We start from the raw sequence: 20,013 nt of genomic DNA, 5'->3' as shown, positions 1-20,013 counted from the left end.
ATGGAGTTTGAAATTATCACATTTAAAGGCCAGCCCAGGCAAAAAGTGAGATGCCTGTAATCCTAGCTATTCAGGAGGCTGAGATCTGAGGATAGCAGTTCAAAGCCAGCTGGGGCAGTAAAGTCTGTGAGACTCTTATCTCCAATAAACCACTAGAAGACCAGAAGTGGTATTGTAGCTCAAGTGGTAGAGCGCTCACCTTGAGCTGAAGAGTGCAGGGACAGCACCCAAGCCCAGAGTTCAAGCCCCAGGACTGACCAAAAAAAAAAGGTAGTGAGACCTAATCTTAACAAACATGCCAGATGAGGTGTCACATGACTGTAATCTAAGCTATGCAGGAGGCATAGATAAAAGGACTGAAAGTCTGAGGCAAGCCCAGGCAGTAAGCTGGAGACCTTATCAGAAAATAAAAACAAAAAGGGCTGGAGGCATATCTCAATGATAAAGTGCTTGTCTAGCAAGTACAAGTCCCTTAATTCAAACTTAACAATTTCTTTGTAAGAACTTCCTTTGTCTTAAAGGTACCAGAAAGCATTCTGGGGTGGTGACAGTGGCTCAATTAATTGTGCTTAATGCTTCTATAGCAAACATAATGGTTATATTGTATACCTCTCCTAGGATCTCTGGCAGGTGGAACTTAATTTCAGCATTTCTTCACTTGAGGGTAGACTAGTCAACTTAACTCACTGCCCAAAGGAAAAGCAGTAATTTGACAGTAGAGAGGGCTAAGAAATACTACCTAGTCATGTGATGGAAAGTTAACATCAGCCATGGCTGACACACTTGACAGAATATGGTAAAAAGAGCACTTTACTTTGTGGTAATGTTGCTTGAAATCTATAATTCTGGTCAAAACATGAGAAAGCTATTGGACACAAACAGATTGAGGCCTATTTGCAGGAAATATGGCTACAAGTCCTTAGGACTGTCACAGAGATGACCAGGGAGACATGGCGAATAAATGCAATGTAGTTTCCTAGATTGACCCCTGGAAAGGTAACTATAGAAAAATAAGGCAAATCCAAATGAGTATAAGGTTTAGTTAATAGCAATATGCTCATGTTTCTTTCTCACTACTGTGACAAACTTTTAATCATTGAAAATACTCAGTGAAACATACATCGGTATTCTTTTCTATAAATCTATAATGATTCTAAAATTTAAATATTTTTAAATTTAAAAGAATTTTTTACTCAAAGCGTAATAGAGAAGGATTATAAGAACAATGCTAATCAGATACCTCTGTGTGTGTGTGTGTGTGTGTGTGTGTGTGTGTGTGTGTATTTGTGTGTGTGTGTGTGTGTGTATTTGTGTGTGTGTTGAGGCAGGGTCTTACTACATAGCCCAGGCTGGCCTCAAACTCAATCAACCTACCTTAGCCTCCCTAGGGCTGTGAATACAGGTATGAACCACCACATCCAGCTATAATAACAACTTTCAAATATTTTTATATTACCCTTTGTAATAATTCCAACTCTGTTTTGAGAGTGTAGGGAGGGAAGATATAAAACAGAAAGTTGAAAGTGTTCCAGGATTTTATTCTCACTGTGTTAAACAAGCTAGATTAGAGCCTTGAAACAAAATGCCTGCTCTAAAAGGTCACTGTCTACGTGAGAAAAATATTCAAGGATGAATTAATAATATGTGAATACAATTCTAGGCAAAGCCTTCCCTTTGCCCTTTTCTCTAATGCCAATATAAGTTTGCTTTAGTCCTTCATTCAAATGTTCTCCTGAGGTAGCACAAACTGCCTGTCACTCCCCTGGAGCCATTCCAGTTCCACAGGTTGCTCTCCCATAGCATGATCTCATTGGAGACTCAGATGTGGGTCAGATTGAATCTGTTTCTGATTGTTGGGGACAGGAATGTTCTGTTCCAACATTTACTAATTTGTATTCATCTTTAAGAAAAGTCTCAGATAACTTTTGTTTTATATTGGTATTTTATTATTAAAATTTAAGCTAAAACACCACATCAAAATAAAGTACCTTAAGTCCCTCTTTCTGGAGGTCTTGAGCAAGTTCAGTGCAAAGTTCTTGGCACAAGCTGTACTGTTCTTCTGCTTTGCTTACCTCACTGAATGTCCTAGAGAGACAAGAACAATGTTAGTGCACATAGTAAACTACAACTCTGAATAGTTTGAGAATGACATACCTGTAGTCAGTTTTGGTGGCATAACATTGTTTCATTTTTTTGTAGCACAAAAAATTTCAGATGAAGATACATAATAAATTAAAACATTAATGGAAAACTATTTAGATGGTAAATAGATCAGCAAAGGCAAACTTTTATGGCTCTTGCTCTCTCTACATTTTTTTTTTTCTGGTCCTTGGGCTTAAACTCAATGGTTCTTAAGTGTCTCAGGAATTTTGCTGCTCTGAGGAACAACTGAAGGACTTTTGAAAACTGACATATTCCCTCCAGATTTCTATTGAGATCACATCTGATTTCCACATAAGTCTATAAAAGTCCACTTAATTAGATTATCTTTATGTTCTCTATCACTGATATTTTATTCAGGTTGAGGATACTTTATCTGAAGTGCATACAAGGAAAAGATGGATTTATATTTTGGACTTTTTGAATTTTGGGATATTTGAAGGGACATAAGAAGATTTTGGAGAGGGAACCCAAGTCTGGCCATGAAACTCATTTGTATTTCATAAAGTCCTCATATCCATAGTCTAAAGGTACTTTCACTCAGAATTTTGAGTGTGTGTTTTGACTACAACCTATCACAGTAGGTCAAGTGAGGAATTTTCTACTGTGGTAGCATGCTGGCCTCAATGATTTACACTTGGAACATTTCAGACTTCAGATTTTCAGACTAGAGACGTTCAACTTGTATTCCAGGCTGCTGATCATTTGACTTATCTTTGAAGATTTCTAAGAAGAATTCTCATTGTTACTTCTTAAATTTCCTAAGTAAGACTTAATTGCACTTACAAATACAACTAGAAATAAAGAGTGGGGATCCTAAGTAGCTTAGTATACACTGAATAGGAGCAAACCCAAAAACTTTAGTTAATTCCCGCCCCCCCCCAGAGATACAGCAATCAAGGATAATAAACCCTGTACTCCAGGAGTGTGAATTGATATAAATTATTTGTTGTGATTTATAATTTTTAAAATTTCAATAATACTTTACTAAAAATTAATTTTTGAAGCATGAATTCTAACTAATAAACAATAAAAATTACCTTTCAACGCTCATACTTTTCCTTTCTCCATCCCTAAAAATGAGAAAAAGTCATTATTTCTTTCTCAAAGAATAATTTTTTTATTATCCAAGAGAACTTAATATATAAGTTACTTTTTAGATATCTTCACTCATTCATTTGTTTTGTTTTCTTCAGAGTCAGTTTCCCTACATAGTCCAGGCTGTCCTTGAACTTCCTATCCTCCTGCCTCAGGACCTCAAAAGTACTGAGATTATAGGTGTGCACCACTACACCTAGTTTAGATTACCTCAATTTTTAAATTAAAATTTATACATATGCTGTGAAAAATTATGAGTTTTTCCTTTTAATCTAATTCTAAAATTATAATAAAACATGTTATTATGATTATACATGTCATGGGTCAAATTGATATCTATTTGAAGAAAGGAAGTTTGAAAACAGGCAGATATTATAAACTGCTGCTATTAAAAGCTTAAATCCTTAATATATATAAAATCTAAACTATAACTTATAAAATACTTATAAAAACCAATAGGAGATAGTGGTATAAAGTTGTGGCTGTAATTGAATTTTAATTAAATTTATCTAGTTTGGGCTAAACTATCTAGCTATAAGCCTCTTCGTTATTCATTTATACTACTCTATGAAAGCTCTATCAGAGTTTGGTACACATCAACAGGATGTTGGGAACCCAAACTGACTAGATTGGAGCTGCTCTGACAGGAGTAATTGAAACAAAAATTGTGACATGATGTTTTATTATTTTTCCAAACATTTAGTGAACATATTAGGACTCAAGCACTGTTCTAGAAATTGGTGAAAACAATAATGAGTAAAACAGATCAACCGTCTTTCCTTAAGAAACTTACATACCAATGGAAGGAAACAGATTAAACAAATATGGAAGTAAATATGGTGGTTTAGGAACATTGCCCAGCAGCTAAGGTATTTGCCTAGCATGCATGAAGTACTGAGTTCAATCCCCAGAACCACAAAAAAAAGGAAGACAGAGTTTGTTTGAAGGAGAAAGTAATTACATTGAGGGAAACAGAAACCTAGTATTTCATATTATTAAAACCTACCAATAGACTTTATTTAAATATCTCACCTGCATATTTATAATTAGAGATTAATGTATTATATCAAAACTGTGTTGTTGAGCTGGGCACTGTACTGCTTGTATTCTTAGCTACTCAGGAGGTTGAGATCTGAGGATCATGGTTTGAAGCTAGGTTGGGCAGGAAAATCCTTGACACTCTTTATCTCCAAGTAAACACCAAAAAGCCTGAAGGGACTCTATGGTTCAATGCAAAAGCTCAGAGTAGGAACCCAGGTCCTTACTTCAAGCCCCAGGACTCGCATACATACATACAAACCCAAACAAACTCCCCCCCCCCCCTGCCAAAACTGTATTGTTTGCAAGCACAGTGGTAAGAAAAAAAAAGGTACCAGATTTTGACTCAAGAAGTTTTGCTTTCCATTTTATTCAAATACTTGATTATTTATACTACTATAATATCTTTATCTTTCATTCTATCTGTTTAAGATCAAAATTAGCACAAGTGCTCATGCCTATAATCCCAGTTGCTCAGGAGGCAGATACATGGAGGACTATGGTTTGAGGTCAGTCTGGGCAAAAAAATTAGTGAGACTCATCTCAATCAATCACCATATACAGCCATGTATGGTGGCATGCATGCCAATGGCCTCAGTTTACATGAGAGGCACTGTACTCTGAAGCTGGCCCTGGGTAAAGCATGAAACCGACCTGAAAAAAATAACTAAAGTAAAAAAGGGCTGGAGCTGTGGTTCAAGTGGTAGAACTCTTGCCCCTTGAATTAAAACCCCAGAACCTAAATACATAAAATATATAAACAAATAAGTAAGTCAGTTAACTGTGGACCTAAAACAACAGGCAGGAAGAGATGCACAATTTCTTTACTTTTGTGAGACAGATTGTCACTACATAGTCCAGGCTGGCTTTGTCTCAGTCTCTTGAGAAATAGAATTATAGGCATGCACTAGTGTATCCAACAAACCTTCCGATTTCTGTAAGATTTATCAAGCTTAACGGACAAAACAGCTATTTATAGGCATAGTGAGTGATTTTACTGGACTTTAGCTGAAGTAGAAGAATATAAAGGAAGTTGAGTGTGGTAGTATACATCTGTAATCCCAGTACTCAGAAGGCATCCTGCTTCAGGAAGCAGGAAAATCACTTTAGAACTCAGACTGAGCTATGTAGTGAGACTGTCTCTATATGTGTGTGTGTGAGAGAGGGGGGGGGGGGGAGAGAGAGCAAGAGAGCGAGAGGGGGGGGGGAAATTTTAAGGGCACAGCAACAGATTGATAGTAAAAAAAATACCTAGGATTGATTTTTATAATTTCCATTTTTAAAAATTCTCTTCGTTTATTCCCAATCATTTAACCTTCTAGTTACAGTGAACTTCATTTTTGAAAGTTTAGATGAAGAAAGCTCAGAGCCCCATCTCCTCTTACGTTTTTAGCTGTTCCATCTTCTCCTAGCCAGTCCTTTGGCTGGCTTCCTCAGGTCTCTGCCTCTGGATAGTGGCTACCAACACTTACAATCACCATGCCATTTTCTCCACCCTTACTCCACTTTATTCATTTGTCTATTGGTTACTGTCTACCTCTCACATTTGTGTGTAAACTCTACAAGGACAGAACTTGGTCTTATTCATTGTTGCCTCTAGTGTCTAGAATAGCACAGAACATTAAGAACTTGGTACTGACTGAATAATCTGGAGAAGAAATGAACGGTATTTAGTTCTTCAAGTCTTTCATGGAAGCATTTAATCTTATTTAAAGGAAAAATTATGGAATATAAGTCACTTTTCTTCCCTGAACAACCCAACTACCAGCATTCTTCTTATACTCTGACCATAGAACAAAGCAGGGACAGAAAGCTAACTGTCCATCTACTGAACTGTTGAAACCATTAACTAGAAGGGGATAGATATTCTCCTTTTCTCCCATATCCCAACTGCTAGCTTTAATCCAAATATATATTCTGAATTACACTAATCTAAAAGAAGTTTAAAATATGTTGTCTTTACAATATCCATCTCAACGATTAAGACATTTCAATAAATGCTAAAAAAATGAAAAGCAACATGTCTGCATATACAGATACCTTGCCAGGTCTGTTGAACCTAGACCCAGTGAAATATGAAGGAAATAATGCCATGATGTTTCAGAGAAAAGGACAGAAAGTAATGCCCTCTGTTGGTAGAGCTCTGTGCAAGTAATAATTCCAAGGGCTTTTAACATTTTTTCTGTAACTTTTCCTATTCCAGAAACCTAGAAAAGAATCAATAGTTATAATTAATAGAAATTAAAGTTAGGACTCAGATTTGTGTGTGTGTATTTGTGTATATGTGTGTGTTTGGTTTTAGGTTTGAACTTACAACTTTGCACATGCTAGGCAACTGCATCCCTGGCCAGAGGTTATAATCTTACAGTACTTTTGATAGTCAATAACATGACTATCTTGTAAGTAAGAAGCTGTTCTGGTATTTTTTAAACTAGCATTTCATGGAATTTTTTAAAGCATTAAAAATGAGTTCAGTGGCTTAAACTTTGGAATGGTAGAAGAAATACACTAAATGGAACATTTTACTATAAGATTTATGATTTTAATATGCATGTAGACTTAAAAAACAGACTTGGGGCTGGGATGGTGGCTCAGTGGTAGAGCACTTGCCTTGCATGCATGAGGCCCTGGGTTTGATTCCTCAGCACCACATAAGCAAAAAGAAAAAAGCCGGAAGTGGCGCTGTGGCTCAAGTGGCAGAACACTAGCCTTGAGCTGAAGAGCTGAGGGACAGCGCCCAGGCCCAGAGTTCAGGCCCCACGACCGGACCCCCCCCCCCCTAAAAAAAAAAAAAGACTTTTTAGAACATTGAAAAATACTTTATTCAAATTCATTCTTATATAATAAGGAAAGAAAGCAAGCTCTAGAACATCATATTGTATATAGTGTGGTTAAAAAGGAGATCTATAGGGCTGGGAAGGTGGCTCAGTGGTAAAGTACTTGCCTTGCATGCATGAGGCCCTGGGTTTGATTCCTCAGCACCACATAAGCAGAAAAAAAAAGCCAGAAGTGGCGCTGTGGCGCAAGTGGTAGAGCACTAGCCTTGAGGTAACAAGCTGAGGGACAGTGCCCAGGCCCAGAGATCAGGCCTACGACTGGACACTCCCCCCTTCCCCCGCAAAAAAAGGAGATCTATATATGCTATATGTGAAGATACATATGGTCTAAAGAATAATAAAATATATTTGAAAAAGTAATATTGTCATTTTAAAGATGGTAGTTTTGTTAAAAACAAAAATTCTAGATGTCTAATAATCATTTCTATTAATTTGGTAGTAAAAAAAATTTGGAGTTAAAAATGATGATAGTGGGGCTGGGAAGGTGGCTCAGTGGTAGAGTGCTTGCCTTGCATGATGAGGCCCTGGGTTCGATTCCTCAGCAGCACATAAGCAGAAAAAGCTGGAAGTGGCACTGTGGCTCAAGTGGTAGAGCGCTAGCCTTGAACTGAAGAGCCAAGGGACAGAGCCCAGGCCCAGATTTCAGGCCCCATGACCAACAAAAAAAAGAGATGATAGTATTTATCGTTAAGAAAATTCCTTCAGTGCCAAGCACTGGTGACTCACAATACTTAGGAGGATCTCGGTTAAAAGCCATCTCAGGCAAGAAAGTCCTATCTATGTTCAATTAACTACCAAAAAGATAAAAATGGAGCTGTGACTCAAGTGATAGAGCACTGGCCTTGAGCAAAAAAGCTTAGGGACAGCACCCAAGCTTTGAGTTCAAGCTCCAAGAACAGCATATGCACACACACACACACACACACACACACACACACACACACACACACTTCCTTCAAACATTCATTTCATTTTTCTTCTTGGCAGGAACTTAAAAATCTATCATTTATTATTTTTTTGAAACTAAGCTCCTAAACTTTACTTTTAGGGTTTAGCAGAAACTTTTCTCCAAGTCTACATTCAACAAAGACCAAACTCAGCCTACATAGTGTATCATCAGAAATCAGAGTATATGTATGGATAATAAATTTTATATTCAGTCTCACCTTCCTAATAGGTAAGTCTTTGATGAAGTCCATCACTGCTTGCCTGGTGGGGAGAATTTGGTATTGTCCATTTGGCTTATTCTTATCGCTGCACACTTTTGCTAACATTGTATTAGGGGCAATGCCTTAAAAGAAGAACACTCAAATGACTTTAAGTTGTGATTATGTGCAGTTTATAATTCTGTAATGACCAAAATATACCAATAATGATAAATTCAAGTAACTTAAAATGGTATAGAATGCTACCTCAAAAATCAGATCTGATTACTATTTCCCCAAGGCTTGCTATGGTACTGGGGAAAGGAACTGTATTAGTACCTGTGGCACTATTTGATGATTATCTAATTCTTCATGACTTTTTTTTAACTAAGAGTAATTTCTAAGTAAGTAGTACTGTTACCAGATTACTTAAGACCTTCAGTAGGAGCTGGAAAGGAGGCTCAGTGGTAGAGCCTCACGTCTATAATCCTAGCTATTCAGGAGGATGAGATCTGAGGATTGAGGTTCAAAGCCAGCCTAGGCAGGAAAGTCCATGAGACTCTTATCTCCAATAAACCATCAGAAAACCAGAAGTGGCCATGGCTCAAGCGGTAGAGTGCTCGCCTTGAGCTGAAGAGCACAGGGACAGCGCCCAAGCTCAGCGTTCAACCCCCACGACCAACCAAAAAAAAAAAAAAAAGACAGTTGAAGTATATTTAAAATAATAACCAAAATCTTTAAATCTTTTTTGTTACAAGCAAATTACTCCTTTTCAGAAAGGTGTTTTCAATGACTATGAGTTTTAGTAAATAAGGCAATTTATAATAGATGTATTATAACCACAATGGCCATTAGTATCCTTTTAAATACCTGCACTGGCGGTCAGTGTTGTTTTTTGCTCAATTCTGAAACGAATTTCCTTTACCACTTCCTCAGCTGATGTTCCAAAAACAATGGAATCTTGGAGAGTTTGAGGATTGTTTTGTTCTTCAAAGTTCACTTGGAAAGGATTTCCTGGGGGCTGCAGATCAGGAGGGCTATCTTCAAAAAGTAATGGAGAACTGGGCCATTCATGCTCACAAACATTATTAACTTCCTTTCCAGGTTTATCTGAATTACAAATAGGAATCTTAACTCATCTTCAAATTAAGGAGTTCTTACTTCATAATTGAGGTTTCTCTTGATTCTTTTTTTTTTCTTTTCTCCATTGTTTCATAAGATAACAAAGCACAATTAGTTTAGTTTTGTTCCTGGAGACTAAGTTCAGAAATGCCATCATATATATTTTGTAACTATTTAATAAATGAATCACTGTCCAGGCTTTTAAAAAAGAATATCCATTTTTATAGGATATATTTTAAAGAAAATATCACATGTGAAACTCATTAACTTTTGAAACTTGTTACATTTTTCTTTAAAAAAAAAAAAGCAAATAGGGTCGGGAAGGTGGCTCAGTGGTAGAGTGCTTGCCTTGCATGCATGAGGCCCTGGGTTCGACTCCTCAGCACCACATAAGCAGACAAAAGCTGGAAGTGGCTCTGTGGCTCAAGTGGTAGGGTGCTAGCTTGCACCGAAGAGCAGAGGGACAGAGCTCAGGCCCAGAGTTCAGGCCCCACGACCAGCAAAAAAAAAAAAAAAAAAAGCAAATAGTGGGCTAGGAAGGTGGCTCAGTGGTAGAGCGCTTGCCTTGCATGCCTGAGGCCCTCGGTTCAATTCCTTAGCACCACATAAGCAAAAAGAAAAAAGCCAGAAGTGGCGCTGTGGCTCAAGTGGTAGAGCACTAATCTTGAGCTGAAGAGCTGAGGGACAGGGCCCAGGCCCAGAGTTCAGGCCCCACGACCGAAGCCCCCTCCCCCCCCCCCCCCCCCCGAAAAAAGCAAATAGAAATAGTTTTTTTCTTTTATTCTCCTCCAGGAAGAAAACGCCTCTTAAGTTAGAATTTAGAAATGAAGCACAAAGGCATTAAACAATATAGTATACCTGAAATATGAGTTTTGTTTTGTTTTAGTTTTTCTTCATTTTAGGAATACTTTCAAATCTAAAATATTCTTAATTTTCTTTATTCGAGATTCACTTTGACTTTCTTGTTTATAAAGTATCATATCAACACAGAATAAAAACATTTATCTTAATCCCAATGAAAAAATTTTAAATCTAGAATAAAAGGAATCATAACAGAAGGCCTTTAGAAGTTACTTTGACATAATCATTTAATGATTTTCCTTCTCTCCTGTAAAAACTAATGAACCGCTAAAGTGACATTTTTAAGCAAAGCGACATGCCAAGTCCCCAAATGATAAAATTATACCAAGAAAGGAGTCCTTTGTGTCCAGAAATGGTTGTTTAATGACCTTTCCCTTAGGGCTTAACATAAGGAAATGGAGTTGTTATTTATTGTCTATATTAAACTTTCTAAATGATGTGAGTCCCACAGAATGTAAGAAACCTAGAATTTTATGCCATGTATAATGTTTTTGCTTCAAGGGTTTCCCATTACTGTAGGGCTCCTCTGATGCAGTCAGTGAGTCATGCATATAACATGTGGTTGTGGTTTGTGAGTAAAACCCTTATCACACCTTTTCATTTGGGATTCAGGGCAGTTCAGATATTTGAAGTAGTTGTGTTTTTGGCAAAGAGTTGGGAACAGTATGTGTGGCATCTTCATGTTTCTTGGCATTGCATTGGATAACAATGGGACTATGTGAAAAACCTATGGAGTCATGAAACTTTTGTTTCATTATATATAAAGCTGTAATAAGATCTAAAGGAAAGGAAAGAAAGAGAGAAGTCACTAAGTTTGGCAAGGGTGAAACAGATGTAATTGCTGTTTTGGAACCAGATAATGGAAAACTTTAGAAATGAAGAAAAAAAAAGTCACTGAATGCTTTGATCTGTTTGAAGCTAATCTTTTAAAAAATATCTAATTTCTATCAGTAACAAAAAAGTCACCTTAAACAGATAACTTCCTTAGATTCAATGTAATCTGAACCCTTTGATAGCTAGATCTTAAGAAAACAACTTCTGTGATACTTTGTTTAGAAACTCTGAAGACTCAAAGTCCTGAGATTTATTAACAAGCTGATTCAATGTAAAAATGGTCTCGTATACATTTAACTAAAAAACTGGTATATTTAAAATTTCTTATTATTCATTTTTATAAAGAACATCTAGTCCTTCCATCTGTGCACAGTAATAAGTTAATTAGATCATCATCTTAAAAGGTCTTGTTTGTTTTGGTTTGCTAATTCTAACTGTATTTTTTTTTTTTTTTTGGTCGTGGGGCTTGAACTCTGGGCGTGGGCGCTATCCCTCAGCTCTTCAGCTCAAGGTGAGCGCTTTACCTCTTGAGCTACAGCGCCACTTCCTTGGTTTGCTAATTCTAATAATTTTCTTACCATTTTCTACCAAGTTTCCCATTTTGAGAAAATATCTTCTTTTGTCCTCAGGCCAGTTTTGTCTTTCCTGCAAGTGCTTTGTTATATTCAAGTACGCTTCATCAAGACTCATGGCCATAAAATTAGGATCATATTCAGCAAGTATTTCTTTAACCTTCAAAAAGAACAAAAAAAAGCCTTAAAGTTTGCTGCCACAGCAAAACTTCCTGTCATTTATAGCTGATGGGAAGCTTTAATATTCTTACTTTGCAACTACAAGAATGATTCTGCAATCAATAACTCTTGGACTTAAGGAATAAATAATTTACTACCAGTGCATATTCATCAAATTTTCTTTTGTATTAAAATAGATCTAAAGCAAAAGACTATGAAATAGATTCATCTGCTGCAATCTCTATTTAGTTACCTATATCAAGAAACAGTAAGTGATTCAAATAAATCTCAGATAAAATAACTCTGAGGCAATGAAAAAAATAGTGAAGGATTAATGCAACTAGTCAGAAGGAAAAATGGACATGATAGGATTCTATTCCTTCTCATTTTTTATGATGATTCTTGTTCATTTTAAAAAGAAATAATTAGGGGCTGGGAATCTGGCTTAGTGGTAGAGTGCTTGCCTAGCAGACATGAAGCCCTGGGTTCAAGTCCTCAGTACCACATACACAGAAAAAGCCAGAAGTGGTGCTGTGGCTAGAGTGGTAGAGTGCTAGCCTTGAGCTTCAAAAAAGCTCAGGGACAGTGCCCAGGCCCTGAGTTCAAGCCCCAGGACTGATATACACACACACACACACACACACACACACACACACACACACACACAAATGACTGAAAAGGCAATAATTGTAAGCACTAGGTTGCTTTAGAAAAGTTATTTCCAATTAATTATTATATACACATAAAACTCCACTTAATACATATAGAAACACACAGGAAAATGATGCTCTATTTATTGCAATCTGGATTGGAAAAAAAAAACAGACACAAATCTGAGTATAATTACATGATGGAGAATTCTCTGGAGTTGCACTGTGGACTAAAAGATACATGTGGGGATTAGAAGTGTAGTTGAGAAAGTACGAAAGTGGCTTTTTGTGTGTGTGACAGTACTGGTTCATGAACTCAGGGTCTGTGTACGCTAGTTTGATTTTCTTGCTCATAGTGCTTTACCACTTGAGCCAGGCCTCCAGCTAAGCTTTTTACTAGATAACTGAAGAGAGAGTCTCAGGATATTTTTTTTTGACCTGGCTAGCTTCAAACCTTGATCCTCACATCTTAGCCCCTGAGCAGCTAGAATTATAGGTATGAACCACTGGTACCCAGCCAGAAATGCCTTTTATATAAGGTAGTTTCAGTACATAAAACCAAGAATGTTTTTACATCTTTTTGTTCAAATCACTAAAGTATTAGATGCAATAAGAAGAAATGGTTGGCAAACTAATACATATATTAGAAAATGTATTTCCTGAATTATGTTATACTTCAAATAGCATTTAAAATCTTGCTATATCATAAGAAAACCTCTAGAAAATATAATTTCTGAATTTTACTTCATCTAGAATTTAAAGCTATCTACTGTACGAGAGAACCTTTGGATTTATAAAAAGAAAGTATTTTAGCTTAACAAAATTACAGATAGCTGAGTCATGGGAAATTTTAGAAAATGGTGATATAAAACTTGGCATAGTTTTTTTACTCAGAGAGTACTTAAAATAGCTTTGTTCTTATAGAAGAAACCATTTCTACAATATACCCAAATAGAATCTTTCTAGTGAAAATGGAACTCTGGAAAGTCTATAGCTGGCAGCCAACTAAGATTGTGAATGAGAAATCGTCCCTAGAGACACTGTTGAGTACTTACTTCCTCTACATGGGACATGAGTATAAGAACTAAAATACACATGCTTCAGTAAAAGTCAAGTATGTAAAACTCTAAGTACAGCTAAGGTTACTCTAGTATTTTGACAAGACAAAAATAGATCTTCCTTCCTCAAGCTTCCTAAATGCCAGAAGTATTAATTTATAGTTACAGAATTATCGATAGTTCATTTACATATAACAAGTTATTTGCTATCTGCAAATTAGTGGGCTAGATCTTGCTCAAATCTGGAAAGTTTTCCAGCTTAACTAGACTAAAGAGAATTCAAATACTGTCACAAATTTGACTGAGTTTCAGTAGGTCTTACAAAGTCTTCATAGGATTTTTTTTTTACTACTAAACACTTATATTTATGAATAGCATTTTATTCTTTTAAGTTAGGACCACCAAATGTGAACACGCTCCCTCACTACACACACCAAAAACAAATAAAGAAAGAAGATGCAACAAAGAACTTGATGTGATAAAAGACTGTTTTTCAAATAATAAAATTGTTTTTAAATGTTGGGGTGTAATTTCTAGGGGGAAATTAGGTGAGATACAAATAAACTAAGCAAATGTAAAGATCACTTGCATGGCTAATGATATCATGGGGTAGGCCATAGCTTCTTAAGTGTTTATACTTAGATCATAGTGTTTAACATATTGTGTTTACTCTAGCAGTTTGAAAGTGATATAGACATATGTAAAACTAAAATCTTAATTCAAGAAGAAAGTCCTATTTTTGCATTATAGGGTGGTTGTTATTAAAAAGAGAAAGTGGTAGTTTTACTTGAGACCACTGGAGTTCTAGTAGATAACAGTATCCTTTCCAGAGTAATGGGTTATTCCCTTTTCTTTTTGATTATCAGTTTCTTAGATATTAAATTCTTAAGCATCTTTGTAAGATTATATAGCACTGAAAGGAACCAATTAAGCTGAGTGAATTGTGTCATTGTTTAAAAAATGATAGTCAGGCATGGTTATGCACATCTGTAATTCTACTAACTAAGAGATGGAAGGAGGATTGCAAGTTCAATGCCAGCCTAGGCTATGTTATCAGAAAAAAAAAACCAAAACACTCATAAAAATTTACTCAGAATACAATGAGTGGTAGATTCTATAAATTACAAAAATAGGTAGTTCTAGAAGAAAATTTGTTTTACACATTAAGAAAAAATAGCTAAAGTGAGCGTCCTACTATTTAGTTTGGAAAAATGGGTTTTCTACATACATGGAAAATACTTAGAAAGGCAGAGAACTGGGAAACAGAATAGTGCATTCTGGGTATTATGAAGAGCTTGTTATTCAATGTAAGTGCAAAGAAGTGGATGAGAGTGAGTGTGAAGGGATGTGCTAAGACTAGTTAGATCCTGCTGCTCTAAAGCCTTTGGTATTACTTCTACGTAACAGGAAACTAGTAAACAGCTATAGTAGAGGTGATACATCAACTTACCTCTTTACTCACAGCTCTATATTTGTCAAAGTTTGGGGGTACTATAATAAGTTGTGGGCAGAGTCTCTTAGCAATAAATCCTGGCATAGCTGCACGAACACCAAACCTCCTTGCATGGTAATTTGAAGTAGACTGAAAGAAAATGGACCACATTGGGAAAAACAAACAAACCTAAATGGACGTATTGATCAATGCATTCAACCAGAAACACATTACTAATGTACATTTTTCAATTCAAGGGCATTCTTTTATAGGACATTGTCTTAACCACATTTTGACTTTACCTTGTCATGGTTTTATGATGCCATGACCCTGTCTCACTACTGTCTCTATATTTACAATGTGATACCAGGTATTAAGTAAGTCTATGCTAATAAACTCTTCTCGAAGATAGGCACGATACCAGGCATTAAGTAAGTCTGTGTCAATAAAATATTCTTTAAGATGGGCATGATAGCCTTGAGTGAAGACTGGAAGGTTTGAACAAAATCAGAGATTCTTAGTTTTGGGGAAAACTAATGATATTCTAAATATACTAGTAAAATATGTTATACTATAATCAAGATTTTAAAACCTTTGCTATCAAAGTCCAGAAAGTAAATGATCACTTAAGGCTTTGCAAATCATATGGTTTTAGTTGTGATTAGTTCTACTCAACTCTGTTCTTTTATTGTGATAGTAATAATACTAACTCTGTTCCAGTAAAATTTATTTACAAAAATAAAGGTGTCAGATCAGATGTAATTCTGACTTATGCCTGTAATTCCAGTTACTCAGAGGGCTGAAATCTGAGGATCAAGGTTGGAAGCCAGCCAAGAACCAGTCAAAAGCTGGGTGCAGAGGTGTGGTTCAAGAAGTATAGCACCAGCCTTCAGTGAAACATTTAAAAGATAGCACCCATGCTCTGCGATTAACCCCTAGTCCCAGCACTGTCCCACCGCCCAATAAAAAAAGGTGACAGGACAGACTTGCCCTAAAAGCTACTGTTCGAAATTATCTGGTTTAGAATTCTTTTCTTGGAGGTATTGGTATTTAACTCAGTGCCTCATGTTTTGCCCCTTTATTACACTTGTTATTTTGAGATAGTTCACTTTTTGCATAGGCCTCTGCCTGAACTACAATCCTCTTATTTAACACTTTGCACCATAGCCAAAATTACAGGTACATGTGTGTCCAGCTATTGGATGAGAACAGGTCTTGTGAACTTTTTGCTTGGGTTGGCCTTGTATTATAATCTTCTTAATCTCAGCCTCTTGAACAGCTAGGATTACAGCTACCACACTTGGCTACAATATTTTTTTCTTTTTCAATTATCTTTTTGTTGTTGTTGTTGTTATTGGTTGTGAGGCTTGAACTCTGGGCCTGGGTACTGTCCCTAAGCTCTTCAGCTCAAGGCAAATGACTCTGGGTGTTGGTGGCTCACATCTGTAATCCTAGCTACTAAGGAGGCTGAGATCTGAGGATCACGATTCAAAGCCAGCCTGGGCAGGAAGTCCATGAGACCCTTATCTCCAATAAACCACCAGAAAATGGTAAGGGGTGCTGTGGCTCAAGTGATAGAGTGCTAGCCTTGAGCTGAAATGCTGAGGGACAGTGTCCAGGTCCAGAGTTCAAGCCCCATGACTGACAAAAAAAAAAAAAAAAGTCTCATGGATTTTCCTGCCTGGGCTGGCTTTGAACCTTGATCCTCAGATCTTAGCCTCCTGAGTAGCTAGGATTACAGGTGTAAGCCATTGGAGCCCAGCTTTCTTCAATTATCTTTATCTAGAATACTTTAGAAAAATCTGATATGCAAGGGAAGGATATAATGTCACTCTACCATCCTACTGGATTTGTGACTGGGAAGGTTATTGTCTCTCTGAGTCTGCTATTATTTTAGTCAAAAGAAAATAAATACAGGTGCCTTAAGGTATGTTGAGAGATTTAAGTACTGAGTATAGATAGGGCATCTAAAAAATAGTCACCAAACTTAGACCTTAATAAAGACTTCTTTCTTCATGAACCAATAAGCTTACTTGAATATGTTAGGAAATTCCCTTTTTGTCTTTTATCTTGACCTACTTACCAACATACTCAGTGATCCTACAGCAATGGGTTTATCCTTCAATTCTGGGTTATCCCTCATTTCTACAGCTGCATAGAAAGCATCCATGTCAATATGCACAATGGTATTGTTTAGATTCCGGCTCTGTTCCAACTCCAGTGCAAACCTGTCAACCTTAAACAAAAAAGAAGTAACAGTTTTAGACCATGTAATATTGAAAAAGCATAATAATTTTAAATTATAACGTATCTATTAGTCTGTCTCTGTCCATCTCTGTACATCCATCCATCTACTTGACCTATGGGTACATATTCATTGTTGTTTTTGGGTGCATCTGGGCATATAATGTATTGATGTTTATTAAGGCTGATTGCTTTTATTCTCACAAATGGTCACTTTCAAATATCTTTTTCTGATAACTCTCCATATGCCCAGGAAGATCACAAGCATTTTTGTTTTTGTTAACAAGGTAATTGAATGAATGAATGAACTATCACAACTGCTAATATGAACTGATTCTACTACTTTGTAATTATGGAGAACTTACTATAACTGCAAGTTTCAATTTAGGTAAAATAACTCCCATTTGAAATAGTAACAAAGGAAATGTACAACAAAAGGTTACACCTGTTTGGCAACTGATGGATGCTATGGGAATAGTAATATATACAAGTAAACATGTAGAAACATCTTAGCCTATACAAATACAAATTGAAAACATACACTATAATTTACTTCTTATAAACTTTAATATGTGTCAAATATAACAATGAAGAATTTAATCTTCAAACAATTTTTGTCTCTAAAGAGAGAAACAATGGGATTGAAAAGAAATGAAAGTGAGTAGAAATAATCAAAGGTGGTAAGAAAGGGGTTTATGTAGCAGATACATTCCCAACTGTTGCTTTCTGTAGGCTTTTCCTGTAATGCTATGAATTCACTTTCCCAGCTTACCCACAGATGAGGTGTCATGTAACAGTTTTTCTTTTCTTTTCTTTTTTTTTGTTGGTCGTGGGGCTTGAACTCTGGGCCTGGGCACTGTCCCTGAGCTCTTCAGTTCAAGGTGAGCGTACTACCACTTGAGCCATAGCCCGACTTCCGGCTTTTTCTGTGTATGTGGTGCTGAGGAAACGAACCCAGGGCCTCATGCATGCGAGGCAAGCACTCTACCACTGAGCCACCTTCCCAGTCCCCATGTGACAGTTTTAATCTCTGTAACATATTAGAAATGGGGAGACTAGGAAAGTAAAATCACAAGTGTTAACTGAACTGAAGAACATGAGGAGCTTGACACAGTGCAAGTTTAATCAATGCAATCACTACTAAAAGGATCAGTGGATAGCTGCATTAACAAAACAATAAAATAAAAGAGTAAACAGCCTCAAATAAGCAAAGGGGCTGATGCTAGAATGAAACAATTACTATCATGTGGAGATCCTTAGAACAATTTCTTCAAAGATACACAGGCATTTTCCCTCATGCTGGACTTTAACCCTGCCTCTACTCTACAGTGTTTTCTTCATGGCTTTCCTTCTCAGCATTACTGTGACATCAGCTGTAGGCAAAAACTGCAATTCTCTCTTAGAATTATATCATATTTGTCTGCAACAGCCACACTGAGATGTTCAAGAGGACCTGACCTGTTTAGTCTGCAACTAACTGAAGGACCCCAGGTGCCTTCCTGAGGCTAGAACACCTTTTCTAGCTCTGTCACAGACCTTGAGGTAACTTTTGTAACTTAACTGGTCTCTGTCCTCTGTGCTGTAGAATGTAATGTTCTCTTACTTGTTCTCTTGCTCTTCCCAAGGCCTTTTCTGTATTAGACAGTAAATTGTGAGTTCCTTTGGGAGAAACATTATATCTACCTTAAAATCTTATCCAGGTGCCAGGAGCTCACACTTGTAATCTTGGTTCAAAGCCAGCCCAGGCAGAAAACCAGAAGTGAAGCTATGGCTCAAAGTGGTAGAGCACTAGCCTTGAGCTGAAGAGCTCAGGGACAGTGCCTTGGTCCAGAGTTCAAGCTCCACAACCACCACCACCACCACCACCAACAACAACAACAAAAATCTTTCTCTACAAGAGAGGTAGAAGGGGAGATGGAAATTATACTAATGCATTAACTGGTAAAAAAGAAGAGCAGTATTAGAAAATTTTTGGATAAGACTAGTTTCTTACCATGAAACACTGTCCTTAGTAAGTAGAACTTTTCAATTTTACTCAAATTATTCTGATTTAAAAGTTTCTTCTGGGGGGCTCTGAAGACCACCCTATGTGGAGGTCTGCGCCTGGGCAGGGGTGGGGCTCACCACTCACCGGCACTCTCCAGGATGGGCCTCCCAAGAAAGTTTCTTCTAGTGCTTCTATTCAGGGAATTATGAACACATTAAAGAGACTAATAAAAGCAAGAAGAGACTAAAAGCTCATCTATAGTAATCAAAAAATATGCCTAATACATGCCTAATATTAACAAGGGAGTGGCATCTGAAATATTTTGAGCTGGAGTCATCTGGAGAAAAAAAGATAATAGAAAGCAACCCAAATGGGAAAACAATTGTCCTTCGACTCATATATCAATGTTCTGACAGTCTCCAGCAATCTATTCTTCCTCCCGCTTGTTGCAAGTGTACAGTTGCCAAAAGGAAAACTCCCCACTGCATGACTCATACATTCCACTTTCCTTTACTATCTGTCATTAGTTACCCTTGTCTGAACCCTTCTCTTTCTACATATACGAGATGCACACCATCAGTGCCTTTTCAACGTTTTTCCCCTAAAGTCTTCATTCACTTTTCTTTTCTTCCAGGCTCTCTCAAAAGAATTTCCAGTTCCAATCTAAGAAGGTAACATGGACCTTGTTCCTTTTGCTACTGTGGAGATCTGGTGTGTACCATGGGAGTTAAAAATAATGGCTTTGGTTTGGGTTTCAGGGCTGCTCATTATTTCCATGGCAGTGGGTAACTTAGCATTACTTTTCTTATTTGTACA

At 36.9% G+C, this 20,013-nt stretch overlaps 1 protein-coding gene across 2 annotated transcripts in view; it reads right to left on the bottom strand.

Moving 5' to 3' along the window:
* Polk (DNA polymerase kappa) overlaps positions 1-20,013 on the bottom strand; it is a 46,510-nt gene that overhangs the window by 6,377 nt on the left and 20,120 nt on the right. For both annotated transcript variants that reach the window (XM_042691118.1, XM_042691117.1), the window contains exons 4-11: positions 17,050-17,202; positions 14,985-15,116; positions 11,674-11,827; positions 9,149-9,388; positions 8,300-8,424; positions 6,337-6,503; positions 3,201-3,233; positions 1,989-2,085 (exon numbers count right to left, since the gene is read on the bottom strand). In XM_042691118.1, coding sequence (XP_042547052.1) covers positions 1,989-2,085; positions 3,201-3,233; positions 6,337-6,503; positions 8,300-8,424; positions 9,149-9,388; positions 11,674-11,827; positions 14,985-15,116; positions 17,050-17,202 — 1,101 coding nt within the window. The remainder of the gene's footprint in view (positions 1-1,988; positions 2,086-3,200; positions 3,234-6,336; positions 6,504-8,299; positions 8,425-9,148; positions 9,389-11,673; positions 11,828-14,984; positions 15,117-17,049; positions 17,203-20,013) is intronic.

Source organism: Dipodomys spectabilis, unplaced genomic scaffold (assembly GCF_019054845.1).
Source record: "Dipodomys spectabilis isolate Male_0828 unplaced genomic scaffold, ASM1905484v1 ptg000140l, whole genome shotgun sequence".
NCBI lineage: Eukaryota > Metazoa > Chordata > Mammalia > Rodentia > Heteromyidae > Dipodomys > Dipodomys spectabilis.
The sequence above is the reverse complement of the archived record's forward strand: the minus strand, read 5'-3'. Positions and strand labels throughout refer to the sequence as shown.